Here is a 27,793-nt window from a genome sequence, read left to right on the forward strand (position 1 = left end):
CATTTATTTGTAATCTTCCTGCCGTTTACATTGCTATATCTAGAGGTAAGTATCAGAGTCTCAGAAACAAGCTAAATTGTACGTAATCCTTTAAAAAATTGTACTAGCCTTGCATTTCTTACAGAGGGTTGTTCTGTAGTTGAAGCAGTAGATTGGAAGTCAGTGGGACTAAATAATGGTCACTCCCTACACTTTATTCAGACTTTCAACATAACCTAGAGAAAGCTTTCCCTTGTAGGAGTTACTCGTAAGATAAAGATAATGATGCCTCCTTACTTCAGATTATTATTGGAACACACTTTTCAATAATTGTGCCACTTGAGATATCAGAATAGTTGATGGGTGCTTTTCTTTTAGCTCCAAGAAGACACAATAGCCATTCCACAGCTAGGAGTGAATGTGACCAGTATCTTCTGATTCATGAATTGAAGAAATAATTTTTTTCTTTACTGGTTTTACAGGTTTAAGTATTGCTATGGAAGTATCTAACAGGGAAAAAATTGTAAAGCTCCTTGCTCCTTCTTTCTTGCTTCTTAAAATGAGAACAAGACGCTTCAAGGAGAAAAAGATGCAAAAATAACCCAATCTCTGCAGGAAGCTCCAAGTCCTTTATTTTCTGCATTTTTAAAATTTGTTTGAAATAGATAACTGGCTCATCTTGGATGTTCTTTGTGCTTCACTACAGATTCTGGATTTTGGATTGGCCAGGCATACAGACAGTGAGATGACAGGTTACGTGGTCACAAGGTGGTACAGAGCCCCGGAGGTCATACTTAACTGGATGCATTACACGCAAACAGGTCAGTATCTCTTTCACAGAATCACAGAATTTCTAGGTTGGAAGAGACCTCAAGGTCATCGAGTCCAACCTCTGACCTAACGCTAACAGTCCCCACTAAACCATTTCCCTAAGCTCTACATCTAAACGTCTTTTAAAGACCTCCAGGGATGGTGACTCCACCATTTCCCTGGGCAGCCTGTTCCAGTGCCTCACAACCCTTTCAGTGAAGAAGTTCTTCCTAACATCTAACCTAAAACTCCCCTGGCTCAAAAAAGCTTTGGAAAAGTCTTAATAGAGCTGACGCATTCAGTGAATCAGGCAAGTCCGTGGTTCTGAAGTGAGTGAGAAATTGGAGGTGGACGTTACAATTTAATTACGAAAATCTTCCTTGTAGATAAATTGCAGACAATCATTTGGGGTTGTGGTTTTGGTTTGGTTTGTAGGATTTTGGTTTTTTTTTGTTTGTTTGTCTGGTTTTGTATATTTTCTAAGACTCACAGAAAGTTCCAACATGGTTGGAAACAAGCCTGCTGCACAAACTTGTGCTCTGCACTGACTAATCGTTCTGCAAAGATGTGCTGATTACAACTCGAACAGACGGGGAAATGGCAAAAGGGGGCAATTTAATGCTGGGATAGAAGTTTTTGAAAGCATGCAAAAAATACTTACCACATGCATGTGCTTGTTAGTGAGAAACTGATTCTGCCTAATACCAGATTATCTTCTGTTTGCTAATCAGAAAGCCTGGTAGTTTTCCCTGCACTGTTTATCATACTCTGCAAGGCACTCATTTATATTGTACCAGGCTGTAAAGGTAAACATTACACTTCTTGAAAATATATTTTAAATTAAACTTTATCTACATTTAGATGGACAAATATTCAGTAACTTAATGCCACTGTTGATTTTTTTTTGCAGTTGATATCTGGTCTGTGGGCTGTATAATGGCTGAAATGATAACAGGGAGGCCTCTGTTCAAGGGAAACGATCGTATCCTTCCTCAGTGAATTTATGACACCAATATAAGAAAATGATGAGAGGCACTGATGTGATACAGTAGGTCTGTTGAAAAACCGATGAGCATAAATTGAAAATAATATTATATTGGATAGCATCTTGTTATTTAATTAGTTATTTGGTATTTGTATGAATTTTGCACATGAGCAAATTAAAACTCATTACCAAATGTTTTCAATAGAGAGAAAGAGATCATCAGGTAAAAGGTTCAGTGATAATAGAAAAGGTAAATATTGATTTATTTATGTTTTTTTAGTTTCCACACCTGCAGAGCACACAGATAAAGTTCTGGTGCAGTATATGGACTTACGTGCACATGCTAGTCCATTTCATGCTTTTTGAGACTTTTATCAAAAACTGTTATCTAAGTAATACCTAGTACAGTATTTTAGATTTACAGAAAATTTGGTCGTATCATTTCATTGCTGCAGAGTTAAGAAAATAATTGAGATTCAGCCCTACTTCAACATTAGATGACACTTCATTGGCAATAGTGGTTGTGACAGACCACTGAAGACAGCATTAATAGAATACAGCAAGAATTTTTAATTGTTTTGTTTAACAGTTTTGTATCTTTGACAGTTCAGCCTAATCATTTTTCACTGCTTGGAACCTTGTGTTCCAGTCAATAAACTGCTTATCTGCAAATACTTGATTATAGAATCACAGAATTACAGTCGTTTAATTTGGTTTATGTATATACTTCAGTATTGTGTGTATGGTTAGGGCTTTGTTACACGGATTGTATTATTCTTGTTTTGTGAGGTAAAACATAAAAAGGAAGACTGCATTCATAAAAAAAAAAAAAGGAACTATGGAAGAGTAGAATGGATGGAATTATTTCAGCTGTAAAAGCTTTAAGTATGCATTAGGTCTTAACAAGAAAATAGTAAAATGCATGCCATAGAACAGCAGCTGGCTTACACGGAGCATTTCTCAACTAATGCTAACCTTCGGCATTCTGGTACGTAAATAAGGAAATGAGTCATAATTTTCAAGTTCTCCTGTAAATGTAAGAGTGGAAAAACTCATATTTTAGTTACATTGGATTGTGGGTATTTCAGAACTGTTGGATGAAATTATGTGTCCTGTGTTATGAATAAAATTACCCTAGCATAATTATAATGGTGACCTTCAGGCGTATGGATCAGTATGAGCTGTTGTCAGGGAAATACAGCTTTCAGTTCAGCTGTGTGTAGATGAATATTTAAAAAAAAAAAAAAGTGATTTTTGGTTTAATATTCTGAATAGGTTACCCTCCTAATTTGGTATGGTGGTGTGGGATTTTTATTTATTGATTTATTTATTTCATCAGCATGACCTGCCATTTGCTTTTTTCTTCAGGGGTTGGTGGAATCTGCACATACTTTGAGCTCTGACCTAGCTTCTAGCATCTCACCTGCTACTCTCATTGGACTAGCAGATGAGGTACAAAGCTGGTCTCTACCCCATTAGCCTCTAAATATGATGTTTCTTCTTTAAAACAGCTGGTGTTGTTGCTGATTTGTTCTGTGCTGGTTTAGGACACAGAAGACAGCGAGCATACTGATGCCTAATCCCAATTACTGATCATCAAAATATCAGCATGTGGAATCAAGCTAAGCAAGTAGGAAATGATGAGGAAGGGAATTATTTTTTTCCCTCTTGAACTTGCTCAATGTAGAAAAGCACTAACAAAGACTGGTTTCCTCTGATTTTTGTTTTGTTTACCATACCACCCAGTGTTCCCTGAGACCTTTCCTGTCTCTGCAATTGCTTTAATCCCTCTTAGTTACCTAAGTTTTGGGTAGAGTAGGGCAATGCATACAATACATGTGTTGATTGTTCAGATACTCCAATACTTTTCAACTGCTCTTGACCAAAAATATAGAGGAGGCATGATGATGTTAGAAGAGTTTGCAGATGATTCAGTTGTGTGTTCCCAAGTTTTATAGTTTATTCTGGATGCTTTCAATGTCTTTGCCTTTTGGAAGAAAACTGGTGAGCTTTAACCTCATCTTTTGTAAATCTTCTGTTTAGTTGTTGTATTGTTATTTTTGTTTTATCCTCCAATAGCAAAGAAGCACAATTTTTGCAAGTTTTCCCATGGTGAAAGACTTTGTTCCTTATTTCTGGTATTCAGATCTGGACCAACTCACAGAAATAATGAAAATAATGGGTACACCAACTCAAGATTTTGTGCAAAAACTGCAAAGTCAAGATGTGAGTATTCTGCTTCAGCAGTTTGTTTTTCATGTCTTCATTTTACCTAAATTATTCTCAGTTCTTAAACTGGCTGAGATAATACGTGTTGACTACTGAAATTATCTATGGTATCTGCCTTACAATGCTTTTCACACCCTAAATAACTACTGAACATTAAGGGGAAATAGAAAATGATCAAAACACTGAAAAATCTGTATATTTAAATACTTCAAAGTATGCAGTGTGGAGCATATAAACAGTTGAACTGATGCATTACCTCCTTTACTGGAAATGCACTGAAAATATGAACTATTCAGAGGACCCAGTCGTTCTGTAGGTGTCTCTGACTTCTGCTTTCCTATTCCTGTGTGGATGTCTTTCTAGAATCCTTAAGCTCCTACTACAAAGAACCTAAAATTAATCATTAGGCTAACTGTACAATTTAAATACTAATGAATTACTGTAAAAGATACACTTCTAGAGAATATGATGCTCTTTCAAATGATGCATACATATTTATTCTAATTAATATATTAGATATTGAGCAGTGTTAATGGAAACTTTACGTATAATTTCTTAATCACAATTTTAAGGTGTGATTTAAAAATGTTTCTTTCAACAAGAAGGTGAATATAATCACGGTTTATGACAAAAAATATTCCATTTGTAAAGGTGCTACCAAAGCGTTATTAAGTTTCCTACTAAGCACATTAAGGAGGCAAAGTTCTAATTAATTATTCATGTTTCTTTTAAGGCAAAAAACTATATAAAAAGCCTCCCAAAAGTCCAGAAAAAAGATTTTGCATCCGTCTTGAAGTATGCGAATCCTTTGGGTAAGACACTTTGTATGGATGTGCACAATTTGTGTTGTTCTTGTGTTTGCATTGGAGGCAGCAGCAGTGTCAGTCATGCGATAGGTTACGTGGTGGTTCTCGTGCTATTCTACCTCTTGCTTTCCATAATTCATAATTTCAATTCTAGTGGCTGAACTTTGCCAAGTTTAGAACCTGCCAGGAATCAGATGATTCAAAAGAGTCAAAAAAATAAGTACTTTGTGCTTTAGGCTCCAATCCAGGCTATGCTTAATGGTTTTACTGGAGCAGCTTTCCCAAGAGCCGTGGGGATTTAAATATATGTAATAAATTTTTCTGTGTATTATATTTAAAATATAATTCTGAAAGTTCATTTTCATCTACAATAGAAATGCAGGCAAATAGAAAGCTGACATTTTAGTCATGGAATGAATACGTCCCGAGAAACATCTGTGCATTCCTGCGAAGAACTGGCTTGTATTTGGTGGATATAAACAGCTAGAAGAATGTACCAAGCGTGCATGACCTGAGGCAGCAAGAGCTCTGAAGTGGCTCTGCCCAAGCTTTATCCATTCCCCAATGACCTGAACACTCACAAAGCCAGGCTTTATTAACATATATATTAGGATAATTGAGTTTTCTGTATTTAAGAAGTCAAAATGATATATTCAGACACTGTAGGATTATAAAGCAGCTCTTACCATGGCTAATCTGCTGGCCTTCTTAGCTGCAGCAAACTCTACCCTTTTCCATGTAAAGAAATTTCTTCCTAGCACCTCTTTGGCCATTTGGCTGCTCCTTATGTAAAGAACAATTGCTCATGGTCTGGGAGAGACGGTTGGAGAGGCTGGACTTGTACTGTTAGGTGGATTGTTGGACTTGATGATCTTAAAGGTCTTTTCCAACCAAAATGCTTCTGTGATTCTATGAATCCATAGCGTGGCAAGTGGGCATTGCAGCGTCCTGGCCCATGTTGCTGTCCCTTCCTCCTTTCAGGTGCTCCACCCAACTCAGAAATACCCTTACAAGACTCTAACAGAACGAACACCCAATGGTTCTGCTTTGTAAATCTGTCTATATGCTTAAAACATCCCCAGGACAACATTACTTTGTACAAGCTGGAATCAGTGGCGTGATTTGAATGCAATGTTATTTGCCGTTCGATAGCTGTAAGCCTTTTGGAGAAGATGCTGGTGCTGGATGCAGAGAAGCGAGTCACAGCAGCTGAGGCTTTGATGCATCCTTACTTTGAACCAGTTCACGATCCTGAGGAAGAAATTGAAGCTGAGAAGTACGATGACACATTCGATAACATGGATCTACCACTGGATGAGTGGAAGCGTGAGTTTAGTTTTGTGATGTTTTCAAAAATGGATGGATAGAAAGGCCATCCAAAAATGGGAATGTTCTCCTTTCCAGCTGGCTTTGTCTGCTTTTAAGGGAACAGAACAAGCAGGCAGCAGTAAGACAGAGAAACACTGCTGGTCAGCCAATGTTTCCTTTTATCAAGTCCTCCAGAAACCATCACCAAAGGTTTTCTTCTCTTCCTCCTAACAATGGATCCTCTCCTCTCTTTCTCCGTGTGTCTTCCTTCCTATCTCCTGCAATGCAGGAAAGAAACCATTTCTGTAACGTGTTCCTTACAGTGCATAGGACAGGGTGACAGATTCCTCAACTGTTTGCTCTATAGGACTGCAGCTGTTGCTGGCCTTAATTTTCAGTTAGATGTTTTTACTCCCTGAGAGAGTCTGTCTCAGCAGAGATTTAAGTCTGAGCCTAGTTTTCATCTTCCTTCAGAGTTCTGTATTTTGGCTCTGAGATGAGGACTTGATTAATAATTCTGCTGTGCTCCTAGTCACAGTAGTTTACTTTCTGGCCATATTGTCCATGGTCGTGTAATGTCAGTGCTCACACCTCTTGAAAGCATCCCCAAGATTTTAGTATTGGGCTACTTCTTCAAAACTGAAGTGGCAAAATGGTGGTAAAATGATCCCTGATTCCCTTACTTTTTGTACTCTTTCTCTTTTTTGCCTGAAGAGGTCTCAGTCTTCTTCACCTTGATCAGGACCTAACCATGCTGGGAGTTGCATCTTGCCTCATGTCTGTGCAGCTCCTTTTCTGACCAGACAGCAACGCTATGTTTCTTCTGTTGTTTTCCAGGTATTACCTATAAAGAGATACTGAACTTCAAACCACCACTAACATCAGAATCAAAGGAGACAGCAGTGTAATTGTATGACCTGGTCTTTTCAGAACTCAGAAGACAGCAGGAAAGTTGTAAATGTTTGTGATATTTCAGGTGTATAAAACTTTTTTAAATAAACTGGATGTAACCTGTTTCATCTCCACTGTAAGAAAGAGCAGTGTCTTTTACTCTGCATGTGGAAGTGGTGCCTCTGGGATTAGCATCTCTGAACTGTCCAGAAGATTATTTCTGCCCACAGCTTCTCCCTTCTGCATGAAAGGATTCAGACTGTGATAATCCTCTGCCATCCTTGAAAGAGCAGGTAGGGCCAATTCTTCAAATCACACGTGAGTACAAGTCAGCACTGTCAGCAAGCGGAGACACAGAGGATGTCGGTGATGTGCAGCGTCTGCTCTCCAGGGCTGTTGAACCATCCCAAATGTAAAAGGTATCAGTGTGACTTCCTCTGGAATATTTCACCTTGATGAGCTGCCTGTGGAGGCTAATCAGCTTCTGTTTCCTCAGCTAGCGTAGCGAGTAGTGGAGACACGGCCTGAGTGGAGGCCTATTTCCTTTGTCTTGTCTGACAACCAGGCCTGACAGATTTATGCAAGAGGCAAGAAGCAGACAAGTGTCAGTGTCCTATTTTTTAAAAGTAACTGGTGTGGTAGGACAAGATTTCCCAAGTTCACTAGGTGAGCAGCCACTTGGTAAGCAATCATTTTCAAGAGTTACAGTGTTTTTATCTCAATACGGTGCAGTTTCTTGTATAACAGACTGGGGATCAAAGATTTCCAGGGAGAAACTCTTTTAAGACATTCTGAAATGTTGTAAGCTCTCTAGCATCTTAGTGTTGAAACAATCATTGAAAAAGTGCATCTTCTCAGAGGACATGCTGATTAGCTAATCAGCAGTGCTGATCCTGAACGCAGGTGGCATTGTAGCAAATAAAACAAGGATAAAAATATGACACTGCAGCTATTCATGCAGCAAGCTGTCTTGTTCTTGGTGTGTGGAGGTGTTGCCAGGTGCAGAACAACAACCGTTCTTTTTTTCAGCCTTCTGAAGTCATCTTACCTGGGGGGGAGCCCTCAAACCTTCTGCTGGGAGGTACCTTACAAGAAGGAATCAGATTCCTGATGACCTACAGGGGGATGCCAGATGCTTCACGAGCTCCTGTTACTGTCTGGCTTCATTTATTGTATTTTCCTAGGTGCTTAGTTCATAATAATCTCTCAGACGTGGGAAAAATAAATTAGCAAACCTTTGTTGCAGAATTTCTTTGTGAGGTCACTTCTCTTTGTTAAAGGTAATCTCTTTCAAATCAACTGCTTGGACATGGATTATTCCCAATGCCATCTGCTGTTTGTGGTGTGTTGCTGCTAAATGAAACGGTTGTGAAGGAAGACAATTTATATTGTGGGTAATAATTGAAAAAGAACTAACAAATTACTTGTGGTTTGGGTGGGTGGTTTGTTTGTTGTTTTTTTTTTTTCTTTAATAACTAATTTAAACCAGACATTTAATCAAGGCATCGTTGCTCTGTTTCTTTCCATGAATGTTTAACTTAAACACCTGTAAATAATGATGTTTGTTTAAAAATTATTCACAATAAGCATTGATTAATGGAGACAGGCACCTAGAGAGACTAAATGGTAACAGAAACCTTGAATTATTGATGTACTTGACAAGTTGTTAAAAACTGTAGGTTCAGGAATGCATGATAAAAAGCAGTGAATGCAATTTGGAACAAAACATTTTTCCACCCTGGAGGTCACTGAGGAAGGCACAGTTGGGGCACCCCCATTTTGCACTATTGACTTTCTGCTTGGGCTACACTTTCTTGTTAAATAGGAGCTTTTTCACTTACTAAGCGTTTTTTAAGATCATGCATCATCGTGGTCCTCTTAAAAGTCATGGAAGAAAAGTGGCTGTTGAAATGAGTGGGTTTTGATAGAGCCAGTCAAGGGCTGGAAAGAATGTCAAAACTTCTTTGGAAATGCCCCCTTCATAATTTACATGGAATTGCAGCATCCTAACTTGTAGCAAAAGCCTAAAGTCTTGAGGTAATGCACATGGCTCAAATGTTAATCAGGCTTTAAGAGCTTTTTTTCTCCATTGCAAACCTAGTTTGCTTTTTCTTCATAAATTCTTCAGTGGGCATTTTACACCATACACACACCCTAGCTCTAGTGAAATCAAACCCTAAAAACCTTAATGGCTATGGGGAACTTTGCCTCTTTTAATCTGGACTTCTTTTAGTCTACTACTGCAGAAGCAGCTAGCCCACATGAGAAAGAGATGAGAAGATAATGTGAGGTTTCTCTCTCTGTCTGGGAAATACAGAACTCCTGAAATAACTGCAGAGAAGACCTTGGTGGATGTGCCAGAAAAGACAGACGTACTGCTGTGCTGTCTAGTCAGTAAACAGTATGTAAGGACAACTAACAAACACGGGAAGTTTGGTACATCTTGGCGTGATGGTGCTGTGAGGAGACCAGAATCTGAAGAGACTGCTCAAAATAGCAGTAGAGATTATTAGTAAAATAGCTCATCACGAGAAATGTGAGCTGAAGGCAGAACCGTTTTGCATGGGAGGCAGCTGCTGCTTCAAGGGGAGAGACAACATTTCCTAGGGTTTTATTTGCTGTTTCTACTGGTGCTAAGCAACTCAGGAATAAGAGCCCAATTTCTGTTTGCCTTAAGGAGAACTGTAAATATGTTCTGCATGCACTTGAAATGTATTGTCAAAAATAAAGGTTGGGGTTTTGTTTCTTACACAATAATGGTCTTATTCCCTGTGTATATTCCCAAATGTGTAATCAGTACTGAAAATACTGAGTAATTTCAGTATCTGGGGACTGCGTGAAACCTCAGACTGTGGGGACATTTCATGTAATATGAGCTGCTGATGTAGTTTACTTTGGAAGTCAGTCAGACCACAGATTCCAAGCTTTCTCCCCTTTTCCAAGCTGCACGTCAGCCACGGGGCAGATTTGATTGTACTGCTGCCACCTGATGAGTTCCTAGAGCATCCTGAGTGTTGCCAGACGTCCCTGCTTTGTTCTGGAGGATGGGATTCACACGCTTAACCACCGCTGCGTCCCTCAGCTTGGTTTTAAAGGCCAAAGTCAGGTTGACAGCCACCAAGCATATACACCTTCAGGTTGAGCGGGGACCTTCGCCTTGAAAACCTACGTGCCTCCCTGCTTCGGGTTAAGATCGTCCCATGAAGTGTCCATTGCACTGAAGACTTATTGTTCATGCTGAGTTCCGGTAACGTGATGGTGTGGGCCAGACGTGGCTCACCATTTCACTCCTGGATTGTTTTCTGTTGTGTTATTGGGATAACGCTGAGGTGAGTGCTAAAATGTGTCCTGCAAAATGCGTTCAGGAGATCTGCTTCACTGTTAATTTGGAGCTACCGATCATACGAGCTGAGGGGGATTCTTTTAGCTCCTTACCTTGTGATCTGCTGTTCACATACAACTACCAGATGCTTCTGGTCTGCTTCAGCTAAGGTTATGTGGAAAAACAGCATGTTAGATGCTGGTGTTCACTGCATCTTGCCATGAATTACTCCCCTTAGGCTCTACATGGTCCATGCAGATACCAGGGACTCATAACACCCACTGTCTGCTGACTGATTTTCCATCTCTTGAATACATTGTAGGGCAACTGACTGGAAGCCGAGTAATACCAGGGGTGGTTTTATGGACTACAGCACTTAAAATCTCCTAAGCAGTTTTAAGAATTCAGCAGGGTGAGCTGGAGAAAGATCAAGAGAGGAGGACTTCCACCACGCAGACATCCTGTGCAACCTCATGGACTACCAGTTAATGAGCAGCTCTTGTGCGCAGCTCTTGGGACTGCTTATTTGTGGTGATTTGGGGTAGTAACATCATGGGCTAAAGACTGCCTTGCCATCTAGCAGCCGCTGGCAGCTCACAGGCACAGGAATGATGCATGCTTTGGAGCCACCACAAACAGCATTCCTCTGCGAGGAGGTAAATGGGGACAAGGGAAGTATTGAAGGATTCATTATTTTTGTCTGCTGCTGTTCTGCTCTGCAAGCAGAGTTCCCTAATGCAACTTCTCTGCCTTTCATTGAAGCATGTTAAATGCACAGTTATCTTCAGGAGGCAAAATGCAGCAACCAGTGAGGCAAACCAAACAAAATGTGGTGAAAGCAATTGCTCAGGTCCCATGTGAGAGCTCTGCCGTGCTGCTGCAGAGCGCCCTTTGGGCACGTGCGTGGCCAGGGCAGGGAAAGGTCCTTAGGGACATGGTTTAGGGGGTGATACTGGTGGCAGGGGGTGGTTGGACCAGATGATCTTGGAGGGCTTTTCCAACCTTAATGATGCCATGAATGGCTCTAGCATGTTCGGGTGGTGCCCGCAACAGTGAGACTCCCATCAGGTGAGGCTCCTGATACCAACGCCACCAAAGGCTGCTGCTGTCGGTTCAGTCTGGTGCTAATGAGAAACCCACTGATTACTGAAGCAGTAAAATTACACAGCTCGTGGACACCTCAGGCATTTAGTCCACCAGGGGCCTGGGTCAAGGGAGCTTTTCTGTGGCATTTCAGAAGCTCTGTTTGTACACAGAAGTTCCTACCTCCCAACAGCACAGCTTGGCATCTGTCCAACCACGATGCTGTTCTAGAAAACTCCTGAAATGTATGGTTTTGAGTCAAATTTGAATTGTCTTTTATTTTTTTTCTATAAAAACGGCAGTGTGCTACTGCAAGGAGAGAAAATACGGCTGAGAAGTCAAATCAGGAAAACATGGATGAAGGTTTTCACTGAAGCACCCCCCCCCTCTTTCAGGATCTAGGGTATATTACGAAATAACGTTCAGTTCCAGGGAATCCAAATTGCTTCCCCGAAAGAGCCCTGAGCCATGTCTGGAGCAACCGAGCCCTTTCAGAGCATGAACTCTTACGAATCCCGAGGAGATTTTTCATGTAATGCGTAAAATTAACACAGTACAAGCTTGCAATAAGGAGAACATACACAAAATGTCTGCTAGTCCTGAAGCCGGGCACTTTTTAAAGAGGAGGTTAAAATATTGATGAGGGAGACACAAAACTACAGGGAACTCACCAGAAAGCATCATGCAGAAGGGAATGTTGAACTGCTGGCATGAGAGGATGGATTCCGGCAAATATTTTATTACATTTGAATGTTCACATTAAATGTAATACATCTGCAGTGGGTGTGTTAGCTAGGGGGGTTAATTCTGGATTTCCAGGCAAATAAATTAAATACTCATAGTAGGGTTTCATTGTTCCAGTAGTCTCAACCTTTCCGTATCATTACTGCCATCAATGCAGCATGCCTAGGTGATCTCCATTTCCCTGTCAATGTGCTTTATCGTATGGGCTTTATGCCATTTTTCTTCATGTGGTACCGCTTTCATTCAGGGAATGGCCAAGGCTTCTCCAGGAACACATCAGGATGGGGCTACCGAAAAAGTTTAGTGCTCCTGCCCCCAGCTCTCGCAGAAGGTGGCGGGTGTGCGGAAAGGCAAGGCAGGGTGCAGGACATGAAAGAACTGTTTTATGGTTGTGGTACCCAAAATGCTCCCCACAGGAGCAGCTCCTCCACCAAAGCCTCCTGTGACGGTTCCCCGTATTTAGCCCGGAGTCCTCAGCATCTGCACTGATAAACCTGCCGGTGCTGGGAGCGTCCCCAGGTGCTGCACTCCAGCTGCCTGTGAAATTGGTATAATTTTCAGTTATAATTGATACTTCTGAGAAATTGCTAACGCAGCTTTGGCCTGGGCCCTTTGCAGTCTTCCAGTGACTCCCTGGGCACAGCTGGCAGTGGCCACATGCACTCCCGGCCAGTGCAGTCAGCTGGCTTCGGAGGGCAAATGTTGTAACAGCAGGGAGCCAGGCAGCTCATTGCCAGCTGGTCGTAGGTCCAGCAAGCTCTGCCAGGCACGGTTCGTGTACTAGCACAGGGACAGAGCTGACAGTACCTTGAAAACTGTGCTTGCCCCAGATGGATGGATGGTTATGACGTTAATCTCTTCATACTGCTGTCCTCTTACCATGAAATACTAAAAATGAGATGTCTGGGAAGCAGCTGATGTGTGGTGTGGGGTCAAGGGGAATACAATGCACAGAAGAAAATAATACATATTTTCTCTGCCATTCAGGAAACCTACAGGATGTCATCGCAAGCCTCTATTAACAGGGTTTGGCCCAGCCACATGCTAACCTCTATTAACAGGGTTTGGCCCAGCCCCATGCTAAGTGTCGTGACACTAAAATTCACTCCAATAAAGCTTTTCATACGTGATGTATTAATGCAAAAGGTAGTGATGAGATAGGAAGGAAAACAACTGCAAGAGAGCACAAAAAAAAAAAAAAAAAAAAAAAAAAAAAAGCCTATACAGGGTGATTTTTTTAAAGGCATTATTGGATAAAATACTAAGTGAATAATCAGAGCCATCGGGTTATACCATAGGAGTGAGAATACAGTGGATTTGATGTCAAGTTGCACACCAACAGAATGGGAGGACAGGGATACGGTATAATTCCCATCCCATGTCACGTTATGGGCTCTAAATGTGACTCATTTATGGCTTCTAAACCAAAGAGCTCTGTTGCTGCTCTAAATTCAGGGGGCTGAATTACCACAGCAGGTGTGAAGCTACAGCCGTAGGTAAACAAGTGAGTATCTGGAGTCTGATTTTGGAGTCAAACAAGTGGGATTCTCTCCACTAACAGAGCTCGTTGCAACTGCAATTGCTACAGCTACTCAGTGTTGCCATTTCAAGTCTCAAAGCCAGACCATCAACTACTTTTCCTTTGGTTTTTCAATTGCCTTGAATTTCAGAGCCCTTCATGCTTTATGGCGGGATCAGTGGTTATGATCGCCTGGATCTGATGCCATTCATGTTATGAACTTGCTGCGTGTCTTCCAGCTTTGGAACTGCTTTGCGTAGCTGGTGTTTGGCAGCATTAGCTGAAGTCCTTCGAAATATAAATCATTTATGTAAGTGGAAAATTTGCTTTGCACCGTAATCTCCCGCCTCAGGTGGGACAAGCACGGCTTCCCGTGAGAAAATGCCAGAGAGCTGAGCCCAGCTGACAGTGTTGCTGTGCCCCAAAAATGTGCCAGTCATACCCGAGGATGCCTGTAGGGTTAATAAAGGCTTCTCTGATATGATCATGGTCAGCTGGTCCATACATCCCCTGCGATCAATCAGTAGGTTTAAAGAAGATTATTTTAGCTTGTCTGGGAATGTTAGGCCTTAAAAAAAAAAAAAAAAAAAAAAAAAAAGGCAAATCAGTAAGACCAGTCCTAAAGAGTCTGAACCAGAAATGTGCTATTCCTGTTGGTTATTTATTCTTGGAAAGGAGAAAAAAGGAAGCTTGAAAGAGAGCAGAAGAAGCAGCAATTTCCCTCGTTTTCCATTGTTTCTCTATTCAAGTAGCATTCTTGCCAAATAAATCAAAATCTATCACTTCTCTCCCCAAAAACCAGCCAATCTGCCTGCCTGTGGGGAGGGGATGCTGAGCCAGGCCTGCCTGGAGCTCAGGGCTGCCCTTGCTCAGAGGAGCCGCTTGGCCCCTTCACAGCTCGCCACACACACCTGCAGCATCCCTTAGGTGTTAGGATGAGGATGTTTTATGGCAAGGCAAAGTCCCTTCCATCCCATATCTTTTTTGATGGTACATCCCTAAACCGAATGTTTTTACAGAATGTCCTAAAAGATAATGAACCAGTAGGTGGAATGGGTGGCCCATTTGTGTTGGCCACCTTTGCCAGGCTTGCTAAGATCCATGCCAGGAGAACTCCACTGAAGCCAACAGGATGTTTTATAGCATGCAGCATAAGCAAAAGGGGCAGAACCTTGGCTTTAAGGATGTCATCATGGATTACGAATCTGTCATTGTCCTCCTTGGGTACAGGATCAGTAAAGAAGCAGAGAGGACAGAGCCAGCCTCTTTTCAGTGGTGCCCAGGGACAGGACCAGAGGCAGTGGGCACAAACTGGCACACAGGAGGCTCCCTCTGACCACCAGGCAGCATTTCTGTGCTGTGTGGGTGCACTGGCACAGGCTGCCCAGGGAGGTGGTGGAGGCTCCTCCTTGGAGATCTCCAGAAGCCACCTGGACGTGGTGCTGGGCAGCCTGCTCTGGGTGGCCCTGGGGGTTGGAGCAGGGGGTCTCCAGAGGTCCCTGCCAGCCTCAGCCTGTGATCCTGTAGATCCAGTACTTCTGTCCCATTGCCAAGGAACATCAGGAAGAAAAATACTGCTCAATGTGAAAGGATGGCAAAATCTGACACAATTATATATATATATAAATACAGAGCATTTACCCACCTAAGTTTTCAGGTTATACTCTCCAGATGTATTTTCTAAAATTATTTTTCTCTCTCACCCAATAAAAAAGCTCTCCTGCACTGGTACATCAGCCCTAGTGATGCTGTAGTAGAGATGCAGAGAGAGTATGTATGGAGACTGCTATTGCCACTCAGACATACTCTTGGAAAAAAACTGCCAGGCAAAGCTGTTGGGCAGACACGCACCCTCTAAGGTCTGAAAATAGAGCCTCACACACAAATCTTCTGTCTCTGGATGCCCCTGACTCTAATTTCGAAATACCTTCCCCTCAAACCTATTTACTCCTCTATGGTTTCCCTAATGAAAAGAGCCTCCTGTGGCTGCAGTTATCAATCCTTGGTCACTGCGACCAGCAGGAAGCCCTTAACATTATTTAGGGAATGAAAATGGCTCCTAAAATAAACAAACAAAAAAACTCAGCCTCTCCCAATTAGCCTTCGATTTAATTATTTCTCTGGCTCACATCTCCATTTCTGAGTTTCATAAACCAACCCTAAGTAAACCACAGCCCTAAAGATCATTTCAGGCACTGTTTAGTTTTGAGCAGTTAGCAAATTGTTGCTGTATTTTTTTTTTCCTGATTTGTTTGCTCGGCTCTTGGGCAGCTGTTTAGGATGGACTAATCTTTGTTGCATTTTCCCGTAGCAGCCCTAGAAGAAAAACACCCTGGGATGGCTGTGAAAGCCAAAGGACATAATGCTGCGCAGACAGGCAGAGCAGCCAGATTAGCAAATGGGCACTGGAGTCACCGACCTCCTAATCCTGGCCTGCAGGCTGCAGGGCTCGCACCCAGGTATGCAAATCCAAATGGGGTTTAATCATTAGGGTGGAGACTTCTTTATCAGTGAACTTCTCTTTGAGATAGGGTAATAGAAACCGAATGTCTTTGATCTCAGCAGAGGCTGTGTGTGTGACACAAGCCATGGTGTAAAGGAAGGAACCTGCCCCGGCTGCCCTCTGAACTTTCTGGGAGACCAAAGGCCCAGGGAAAGGATTGTTTTCTTCTTTCTCTTTTTTTTAAAGAGTGTTTTGTCTATGCTTTCTATTTGAATTTTTTTTTCTTTCCTCCTTCATATTTTTCCTTTCACTTGAGTTCTCCCCCTTTGCAGAGAACTGGAAGCCTCTCAGGAATGCAAGTGGGGCTGTCCCACAGAGCGGCTCAGCGAGGATGGAGCAGCTGATTTCACTCTCAAGCTGGTTGTTGGAATCGCTACAGCAAAGCAAACGCTTTCCGTAGGAGCAGCTGCTGGGGTTTGGGAGATTTTAGGGGCCTGTTGCTGCTTAAATACAGAGTGTTACCAGAAGGCACAGTGTTACCCTGTTAGGATGCAGATATAAAGATTTAGTAAGCGTACAAGATGCCAGATCTACTTACTCTTACCTGACTGTTCTAATAGATGTCTTACCAGATGGGGAAGAAGACTTACTGTCTAACTAGGTACCACCCCAGTGTGACAACAGAAGGAAAATCATACGGGTTTGATTGAAAAAGAAGCAGTTTCTGTCAAGCCAGTACCACATTTGACGTCTTGGCCTGTGCTTCCACAGCTGCCCATGAAAATATGACTAAAGGCTGATGTGGTGCCCTCTCTTACCTGTACCTGGTGCTTCTCAGAGCTCATCCATACAGAGCTGCTTCGCTTCACTAAGCTGGGGGGTAATACCAAACCAAAAAACAACAAGGAGTATTCATTTCCCAATGAAGGGGATGCCACATCTGGAATCAGCTTGCGTGGTGGTGGAGCTCCAAATACCTGACCAAGGGGCTGGTGCCCCTGGGGTAGGCTATGGGCATCGCCAGCCTGCTGTTTTCCCCTGGCATGCAGGGGTGTGATTTGGCTGCACATTTGTAATCAAAGTGGTTTACGCAGAAGGCCTGTGCCGTAGTTAACTGAAAGCTGGAAATTGTTTTGAGTTGAGAGCTCTGTGAGAAATAAAGCAGAAAAGTAGATTAGTGACAGGCATAAGAGCAAATGTGTCATTTGGCACAGCAGGAACAGGCATTAAAAGGCTGTCCCCTGTGGTCATCCTTTTCCAGAAGGTGTCTGCAGGAGGGTGCCTAAAATGGGGACACTGGAAATAAGTAGAGAACATCCAGGCCTTCAGTAAGTATCCCTTACCCATCTCCTACCGAGCTCAGATGGCAGAATAGAAGTAACTATTCCCATCAAGTATCTGCAGAGCAGTCAGGTAAGATTTATGTATTGCGTGCCTTTGAGTGGGCACACTCATTTGTGAGGCAGTCACTCACTGAAGTAGTTTGTAATTATTGCAATTATAAACCTATATTCTTTTCCCTGCATCCCCAAACAATTTTTGAAAACTGAAACTCTGCACACACTTGAGTTCAGGGCACAGCCATTTATCTTCATAAAGCCACCCAAAGTTTACTCTACTTGTATGTATTTGAATGAAAATTTTTGCAATTTTTTTTTAGAAAAAAAATCTCTTTCCAAAACTAGTCTGACATAGAAACTTAAAAATAGGGCAAAGATTTATACAGAAAATACTTCCCCTTTTCAAAATTTTAAAAATACCTTTTCTTTTCAAAATTTTACAATGTAAATCTATACCCTTAAAAAAAGCTGTCAGGAACCCAACAAACAGAGTCCAGAACCTGAAATTCACTTGTTTATTTATTGACAAAGCTTTGCTTTCTTCTCAGTCCACCAAAGCCACTTGCAATGGGGACACTTGATTTGATTATATACATTCAAATACATTTTCAGTCCAAGGAAAGAGATTACATTTTGCCATCATTATTCAAGAAAAAAACTCTTGCTAGTGCCAGAGCAAATTTTGCTTAGAGAAGAATTGCCAAAAATGTCTCAATTCATATATTTTAGGCACATTTATTTATTTGTGAAACCTTACAGGCACTATGCAAGCTTGCTTCTTGAGCAAAGCCCTTACAATGAAGTCTGACATTTACACCAATGTTTCAGGTCCGTTGTTTCCAGTGGCATCAAAGAGACGAGAGTTTGGCCAGCCATTTAATGGTATCATGTCAAATTCTGGTGGCCTTTCCTCCTGGTAGCTGGAGTAGGGAGAAGTTAGATGCAAAATGCTGTCAAGTGAGTTAAAAGGGATCGGCTCCAGGCCTGCTGGAGTCAGCTGAGCACTCACCCAGCCTTTTAGGTGCTTAACTGATAGAGCTATCTCCTCTAACAGCCAGAAGCCAGACATAATTTTCAAGACTTAATGTGTTTCTGCCTTATCGTGATAATCAGTAGCTGGCTACAGGCCACAGACAAAGAAAGTATTGGGGATAGGCAAGACAACCCTGTTTACTTTCTCAATGGACTACAAATAGTTGGTATGTACTTGCTGTTTACATGTAGGCAAGACGACTGATCCCCCACAGTCCTATGAAACACTCCTGAGCCTACTTTTACTGTCTTGTGTTCACAGAGGTTTAGAAATAATTTGGCACATTCTCCTTTCAAACTAGATTTTTATTTTATTTGTAGCTGCTTGATACAGATGCCTGAGAGGGGACGCAGCTCTGATACACATTTCTGTGACAGGAAAAAACAGAGTCAGCAAACCGATAACAATGGGAAAAATAGCCCTAAGAAGTTTGATTTTTTACAATAAATAAAGAAGGAAAGAAAGAAGGAAGGAAAGAAAGAAAAGGGAAGGAAGAAAGGAAGGAAGGAAGAAAGGAAGAAAGAAATAAAAAGAAAAAAGTAAGAAAGACTAGGAAGGAAGGAAGGAAGGAAATGAATGAGTGAGTGGAACAAACAAACAAGTGGCTATTACCACTGGCTTTGTGTGGAAGGTGCTCACCCAATACATGATAATTGTGTAAAAAATTGAACTCAGCCTGTACCATGAGGCTCTATCATGTAGCACACTGGATATTGTCTAAAACTAGCTGCAAGACAGCTAATCTCCCCGTGCCCTTTTTCCATCCCTGACTTATCTGGTCTGCTTCGGAAATGCTACTCACTCGGGTTTTGTATAGCATTCACCATATCTGTGCTTTTAGGTGATGCTGTCAGAATCTGTGTGAGTCTTTACATGCCTGCTCCCAATCCTTGCAGTATCTGAATGCTTCACATTCAAATGCGTTTATCTTCCAGCACCCCCAGTACTGTCACCCAGAAGTGCTGTCACCTAAGTCTATGGGTGAGGGGAGTAAAATTTACAGGTTAAACAGGAAGCTTGTGGTGATGGCAGAAACTAAATCTGGGTCATGCCAAGCATCAACTTTCTCTTTCACTATTAAAACAAATTCTCCTCTGGGTTAACCAATTACCAGGAACAAGGACAGAGCTCAGCATGCCAGGGCAGTGAGCCTTCAACTGTCCTGTTACAGATTTGTAAGGAAATCCAGTTTTTCTTTAAAAATCAAAGCAATGCTTTAAAATTCTTTATAAATCTTTAAAAATTAAAGCCTTTGTGATGAGTAAAAAAAAACAAACAAACAAACAAACAAAAAAATTCTGCTGGTTTACAGATATCACACGCGGCCTAAGGGTTTTTTAATACAATAAAGGAAAACATTATGAAATAAATGCTGCCCCACAGAATAAGCATGTTCATCTAGCAAAGCTGCCTTCGCTGCAACAGCTTCCTCTCTGAAGCCTCCTTTTGGGACTCCAGGTACATAGCTGTAAGCTTTGGTCCTTGTCTAAGAGCCTTGCACTTCTGCAGTTACACTTCTGTCAAATTCCAGTTGAATATTACAACCACTGTTTAGATTAAATCCAAAAGTCCCTAGATCTGCCAGTTTGCTCTCAAATTCCTAGTTTCTTTGAAGAAAAATTCAGTCCCCTTTCTTATTAGGGTCTGACTGGTGGCTCCGGGTTAATCTCCGTCTGTCTCCCTGGGAACAGTCAAAGGAGGCAGAACAGAGGTGGGCAGGGTCTCCAGCAACTATTCGTGTTATCAGGGTCCATCAGCAGGTGACCATTTCTCATATCCAGCAACAATAAATACAGCCCATGGCTAATGGACCGACTGCACGGCTTTCTTCAAACATTTCAGAGAGAATTAGCTGGGCTCCAGACTTTGAGACCAAAGTTTCCCCAAACCTCAGGTTATATGCTTTATGCTGACCAGTCAAAATACATTCAGATCCTGCAATTCTCTTGATAGTTTGCAAAACTAAAAATATTTCATTTTATTTTATATAGCCTTTATTTGATCAATCTCTGCATATGTACTACTACAATTAGAAATACCCCTCCTCTGTCAGCTATTGTGTAATTTGAATGTTTAGCTGGCGTGGCAACAGTAAATCCCAGAAGCAAGATGTGCATGTATTTACATGATTATTTCTTTTTTTTTTTTTCCATGCAATGTCAATGAACAGCTGAGCATTTGCAAAAAAAAGGAGAATTCATGGCACAGCGACACAGGTGCCGCAACTCATACTTCTGCCAAGGATCCAGCGTCTGATGGACCTGAAACACTCTCCAAGCAATGGCAACCTACTTTGTGTGCCCATCTGTAATAACTGTGCTACATGGCTCTTGCTAAAAATGATAAATGATAATGACTTGCTGTCAAAACAAGTTTCAAGGTAACACCTGCTCATGAGTAATATCAAAATAATTAAGTCTACACAGAAGTATAGCCAAAATCTTTCCCTTGCTTAAAACTGACTTGTGAGTGTAGGGAAAGGAAGTGTCAAATTGTCAAATTCTACAGTAAATAACGATGCTGAAAATGACACAGTCTAGGCAATCTGGCCCAGATAACATCTTGAACCCCATGACTGTCAGAATAGAACAGAGGCAGAAGCTCCCCCAAATGATCCTTTTTTTTTCTGACAGAAGGCAGCCAACAAAAATGACAGACTGGGATTATGGATAATGCTCTGGCTTCACATCCAGCCTAAAACCAAATGCAGTGATAGGTATCAAGCAAAGACATTTGTGTCTGTTTTGTTCTCAGAGCCAGTGACAATTATTTATCTGCCAAGCATATTTAGATACACTATGCTTCACCACCTCTGACAAAGACATGAAGTCTTGCTGTTCCCTGGGTGCACTTCTTCAAAAGAAGAAAGAAAAGCAAAATAGATGGACTGCCACTTCTCTGGTAGTCTGCGCTGACAGCTAAAATCATGGAGGTTCTTCTTCCACACCCTTCGGTCCCCCAGGTTCCAGCTAAAGTGCTGTGCCACAGAGAGTGCTGCATGATGCCTTATGTCTCCTATGTCTCCGGAGTGGTCAAGCCATCAGCCTCCAACTATTCCACTGTACTCGCAGAGTAAACCAATTTTCTTTAGCATTAGGAAATGGTGACCCACTGAAAGTCAAGTCACCAGAAGCAAGGAATTCAAAGATAGCTGACCTACTTTGTAACATATCTAAGGCTGAAAGAAGCTTTAAGGTACAGCTCTGTGGTGGCTCATTAATGACCAAGCTCCTGAGAAACCCTGGTAGGAAACTGACTCAGAGGTACACAATTATTTATTTCTAAGACAGTTCCTATGGAGACTAAGTTTGTCAGGAGAGGTATTAGCTGTTATTAGATCATCTTTTTCTCACACTCTCTCATTACCCCTGTGTCTATTCTGTCCATTAATGATGTCCCACAGGGAGCTCTCAAAATCGGGTCTCTTAGATCACAAGCCAGCAAGCATGATTTCAGGCATAGTGTGAGCACAGCCCTCGCATGAGGGCACGTGTCCAGGCTGTTTGCAAGGCACAGAGTGGATGGGAAGGGCAGCGCGAGCCCCGTTTGGTGGCACCATGGAGGCCATTCCTGCAGAGAAGCGTAGGCACAGCTCATGGCTGCCAAAATGGCTGCCACCTGTGACTGGGGCCGCAAGGGTGCTGTCACAGCCAACTTGCTGTGTTCATGAGTGGGTATAGATCATCTCAGTAGCTGTGTGGAGTTATTTTGGATGTGAACATGTTCCTCAGTTCATATCTGAGGGTCATAACTCTGCAGCTGTGCTCCCTCCAAAGCATGTTGGCTCTGGAAATTCCTTTTTGTGTGTCCAGGACTACAAAGCCTAAACTGGCTTCCACCAGAGCCTGCTAAGCACTTCTGCAAGGAGATCCCAAAACATACTCTTGTTACTTTCTTTCTTTCTTTTTCTTTTTTTCTCCATCAGATGACACTTTCTAGACCCTTAATATATATATATGACTCAGAAATGTGTCTGTAACACCATGCTATACACACAACGGAAGGGTTTCCTTTACCAGAGATCTTGACACCTTATTTCAGGTAATGACCAGATGAGAAAAGTACAACAAAATAATGCTATTAGGGCCAGAGAAGAATTTGATTAATTTCATAAAATTATGGGGTGACTTGGTAAAGACATTAGCAACATGGATAGATGCAGAAATCTGCTGGCTAAGAGTGAACTTTATTTATAACTCTCAGTTTCACTCCAGCTGCTGGGGTTTGAAGTGACACTCATGTCAGAGATGTCCAGGTGCCTTTTTTTCCCCGATATATTTAAACATATACCGTAAATTTGCCAGTAGCTTAGAATAAAGAAAAGAGCTAGAGAGGAATCAGTGCGGGTTTGTCATTGATTTCAAAGATGCTAGGACTAATACTCTAACATTTAGGTATAAACATGTAAATGATAGGTAGCACAGTGTCTAAATGTACTACATATAGGTATAACACAAAAAGCTGCTCTTTCTGAAAATTACATTTCAGTCAAGCACCAGCAATACTAGATGGCACACTGTTATGAATATACTTTGGTCTAATAATCTAGGCAGATATTTTACAGTTGATCCACATACATATTGTTAGTATCTAAACATTTCTGCTAATAAGTCATGTGATAAGAAAGGGTAATTAAATCAAGCCAAAACAAACTAGTTGGAGAAATATTTTCATCAAGCTAAAAATTTCCACAAAAAGTTTTGTTTAGAACTTCAACTCTTTTAAATATCAAATATTCTGACTTTTCTATTCATAACGGGTAAGGTACACATTACCCAGATCATCACCTTAACTGATTCCCCATCATCTGCTCTACAGCTAAAAGCTGTTTATTAGTCCTATACTAAAACTAATGAAATACTGTCAGCAATTCCGTTAATATTTATTGTAAGAAATTAAATACTATTTTTGTGCTACAAACAGAAAAAGTACACACCTGGTATTTCTTGCTTTCACAAATTTGCTTTCACACAGTTTTGCATAATTATAATTTATTAATAAAAATGTCAAATGCTGACTTATTTGAACAATTTTAAGTGTTACCAGATTCATTTGAAATAAGAAAAACAAAACAAAACAAACAAACAAAAAACTCCATATTTCTTTTCCCTCTGAAGAAATACTGATAGCCATAATGGTCCTACAATATGTTTCTGTCGGGAAAGATTATATCCACCACTGAACTTGAATAAGTGAAAGAAGCAAGTCACTCCAGTCAGTAAAAAACAACAGCTGTATGTTAGGTTGTCTAATAAAACTAATAGAAGTTGGAAGATTTAGCATGTCACATGTCTCTTTTTTGGTGCTTGAGCAAATAAAAAAGGTACCTCTTCTACATTGTAAAACAGTGGAAGAGACATGAGCAATTAGCACAAACAAAACATTTTCACTTGATAAGTCAATCTGGGCTGTTTTTTCTGCCCAGTCAGCAGTGTCTGAAAACAAAGGAGACAGAGCAGCCCTGGGAGACAGCTTGTCTGCCCAACCACTTTTCTGGGGGATCTCTTAATTTGATTTGGAAAGCACATAGCAAGCCTCCTAGGTGTCAACATTTAATATGCCACATAGCATGCTGCAGCAGCTGACGCTGTCAGGCACGTGAAAGCCTATAGCAAATCTGTTACTTTAGGGAACATACTTCTATACCTCGTCTCCACCTCCCTGGTTATCACAACAATCACTTGAATAGGCAATAAGACTGGGTCTTGTCTCAAGTGATTTGATAAGCAGTTGATAACCAAGGGTTCATTAAGCTCTTGGGGTATATAAACCACAAAGTTTTCAGTGTGCCCCTGTGCTTGAGAGGTTTGACAGCTCCCTGTTTGGCAACCCAGGGCTCACTAGAAGATGTTAGTGTTGGCAAAAATACTTGTTTTCGCTCTGAGTGGTTTCCTAAGAGTGGTAAAGGGCTTCGACATTGGATTATCCACCAAATGTGTAGAGATACCCGAGGAGATGGACATGTGCCACGAGATTGGGTACTCCGAAATGAGGCTTCCCAACCTGATGGGACACACAAGCATGGCAGAGGTTATCCTAAAATCCACCACCTGGCAGCACCTGGTGCACACAGACTGTCACCCTCATGTGAGGACATTCCTCTGCTCTCTGTTTGCACCCATCTGTTTAGATACGTAAGTACCACGGCTCCGTATGGCCAGCCTTTTTGTCGGAACAGGGATCAAATCAGATGCGTGTTTGTTGTAATGGAAATGTGATCTCTACTTTATCTGAAATAATTCTGTTAACTTTTTCATACTCACTGCGAATGAATACAAGTAATGAAAACATATTCCACTTAAACTTTAGTTTGCTTTGAGGAAATGAATGCTGTTGCCAAAGAATGTCATGTTTTAGTTTGTTGTAGCTGAAATTTATTCTTGTTAATTTAGGGTTAAATCCAGGTGAAACTGAAACCGAACACCCATTGCACATAGACTCAGTCTCTTGCCAAAGCTTTTCTCAGATAGTAAGAAAAGCATTTTTTTTTTTAAAAAAAAAAAAAGGTAACTTAATTCTATAAGCACAAGCCGGTACGTGTACAGACCACATGCCCAATTTGCACACCTGCCACTCTATAACTGTATTATTGCTGAAGGATGTCAAATATCTGCATGTGTTTTGCACAGAAATTACTGCTGAAATAATTTATTACCACTGACTTTAACTGATTCAGTCTGGTGTTTCCTGCGATGCAGATTCATCCATCCTTGTAGGAGTATGTGTGTAGGTGTCCGGGACAGCTGCGCACCCGTGCTTGCCTGCCATGGGCACTCCTGGCCAGACAGCCTAGACTGCGACCGATTCCCTGCGGACGAGGACATGTGTCTGGCATCACTTACAAAGGAGTATAAATACTTGCACAAAGGTAGGTGGAAGATGGCAGAGGGGCAGGGGGCTATACTTTATGCTCCAGAGATACAAGAAGATAAAAGAGATGCAGTTCCCAGTCTGGGATTTTGTGTAGTTTCAATAAAATGAAGTGTAGGTAGTCTACTCTTAGTGGTGGAAATGATTATCTCCCTGCACAGCTACAGGCAGTATCATACTCATGACAGCACACTGTATTTGATTTATTTTGAAGTCTCTTTATAGACCTACCAACTTTAATAGGGATCTGAGAAACTCACATCTGCATTAAATTGGTCCTCAGACCAACTTGGAAAAGTTGGGAGGATTTATTATCTAATTTTCTGTACGGAAACCTGACTTAGGATGACATTAATGGTAAAATGTTCAAATGTGCTCAGGCTTATTTACGTATGCAGGAAACAGTAGAAGTAGATTGCTGCTGGCACACCCAAATTTGTATGTTCAGTCTTAGTTCAGCTGAACCCAGGCTCACTGACAAAATTGCTCACCCATCCCACAGCCATATCAAAAATAATACTCTGTTTCATACTGACTTTTGATGCTAATGATTGAGCTTGTCAGTCTGAACAAGGAGTGAATGGGCAAGGAAACTGAAACTCCTTTTCCTTCTTAACTATGTTTTCAGAGGAGTATGTGGATGTTCACATTATTACTGAACAGCTGTGTATTTTCTATGCCGTACCTGTAGATAAGCAGTAGGCTTACAGTAGAAAACTAATACAAAACATTCTAAAAGGTAATGATAAAACTTTACAATTTCTCACCAGTCCTACCAAAGCCTGCATGCCAGACCTGCCCAGCAGTGGAGGAATTTTTTACACACAAAAGAGTTCTTGAAGTTTTCTGTGACAATAACTTTGGTAAGTCTTTGTGAATACAGCTGATATTAAAGAAACTAGCAGCTCTCTTTCAAAAGTGCTTTAAAATTAGGATTAAAGTAGCTTACAGTTTCTGCTGGGATTTCAAAATCTGCATCCTGAGAGTTTGGTTGCTGATTTAACTTTAGGTTATTTTTCAGAATATGTTCTTTCTGAGCAAAATATTTAGTTTACATGAAAGACTTCTTTATGATCTACTCTACAGAAAAATAGCTTTTCTGTTCTTGTTGAGCTGGCTACCTTGTAGTACAACATGCTTTATGGAAAATATTTCTGGCAAAAGCATCCAAATTAGCTGATTTGTCTTTTATTGTTATTTAAACCCAAAGTAAAGCTTTGGTTATTTGACCAGTGAATGTCCTGTTATTCCTGTAAGTTGTTCATGATGCATAGCTTACTGAAAAGACTTGGAAAAGACTCGGAAAATCGTAACAGTCAAGTTTTTACTTTGTGTTGTCTTATTGGAGTGAGAGGCAATACTTTTGAGTTTGCCCTAGAAACGTCCTGCAAAGTCCTTTGAAGTCAATGCAGAGGCTGTCAGTGAATTCAGCTGGCCTTAGATCAAGCACTGCAGAGAAATTTCATGCTAAGAAGTGCTGGTAGAGTTACATGGGGTGGATAGATGCCTGTAATGAAAAGGGAGTATCTCAAAGGGTGGTATCAGCAAGCATTATGGGCTATTTTTGCAGAGGGATTGATAATATAGGCAAAGTGAGTTTCAGTAGACTCGTTTGGGCAAGGTGGGCAACCTTATGCTATTAGAGAAATGCCAACGGCTTACAATATCCAATTATCCACAAAGTCACCATCATATACAGCGATGGTAAAATATATTACTCACCTTTGTGAAAATAAGTTTTCCTAGTTGTCTGATTTAGTGAAAAAAAAAAAAAAGAAAATCTCAGCTACATAATCTTTATTAAAAAAAAAAAATATATTACATCTATACTGCTGCTGGAGAAGATGTCACCATACTCTATCACCAGAAATTGTCAGAGTATTTTAAGGAATCTTCCTGCTTTCACTGGTAGTGTGTATTTCTTCATTTGAACAAATGTAGTGACTTATATTTTTCTTTTTTTTCCTTAGCAGTGAAAGTAAAGCTATCCAAAAAAAGAACATTACTTGGTGACCAAGAGTATAACATTGAATGCCAAGTGGAATTTATTACCCAGGGCTCACTCTTGCCTTATGAAACTCAGAACATGATACAACAGTGGCTGCTTATCAATGAAAACTGTACACAGAAGATGACTCAAACACATCGTCCTATGGTATATCTCCTTGTGGGGAAGGTTGAAGAGGGTATCATTTTAGTGAATCAGGTTTATCGCTGGCAGAGGAGGGACTCCCAGCTGACTTTGGCCACTCAGAAGTGGAGATATCATAAGTGCTTGTAAATATTTATCTTAATATTTGTAAAAAGATTATTCTTCTTCTTATGCCAAACCTGTTTTGTAAATAAGAATGTACTATAAATGCAATGTAAAGTCTTCATTTCCTTTTAAACTGTATTATAAGTTGAACTTAAACCCAGTGTTATCATAGAC

The 27,793-nt window shown here is 41.0% G+C and overlaps 2 protein-coding genes across 2 annotated transcripts in view; both read left to right on the plus strand.

Annotated features, from left to right (window-relative positions):
* Positions 1 to 9,709, plus strand: part of MAPK12 (mitogen-activated protein kinase 12) — a 34,923-nt gene extending 25,214 nt beyond the window's left edge. Inside the window, exons 7-12 of the mRNA XM_082781119.1 lie at positions 686 to 800; positions 1,700 to 1,771; positions 3,921 to 4,000; positions 4,737 to 4,815; positions 5,962 to 6,135; positions 6,955 to 9,709. Coding sequence (XP_082637245.1) covers positions 686 to 800; positions 1,700 to 1,771; positions 3,921 to 4,000; positions 4,737 to 4,815; positions 5,962 to 6,135; positions 6,955 to 7,025 — 591 coding nt within the window. The 3' untranslated portion in view covers positions 7,026 to 9,709. The remainder of the gene's footprint in view (positions 1 to 685; positions 801 to 1,699; positions 1,772 to 3,920; positions 4,001 to 4,736; positions 4,816 to 5,961; positions 6,136 to 6,954) is intronic.
* A 14,630-nt stretch (positions 9,710 to 24,339) lies between these two features.
* On the plus strand, positions 24,340 to 27,689 carry LOC309877464 (secreted frizzled-related protein 2-like; the record flags this gene model as incomplete). Its single annotated transcript, XM_082758796.1, has 4 exons — positions 24,340 to 24,626; positions 25,191 to 25,360; positions 26,133 to 26,225; positions 27,333 to 27,689. The coding sequence occupies 4 exons, from the start codon at positions 24,340 to 24,342 to the stop codon at positions 27,641 to 27,643; spliced, it is 861 nt and encodes a 286-aa protein (XP_082614922.1). The 3' UTR covers positions 27,644 to 27,689.
* Positions 27,690 to 27,793: the final 104 nt, after the last annotated feature.

Source organism: Aythya marila, assembly GCF_965140915.1.
Source record: "Aythya marila genome assembly, chromosome: 1".
Classification (NCBI taxonomy): Eukaryota; Metazoa; Chordata; class Aves; order Anseriformes; family Anatidae; genus Aythya; species Aythya marila.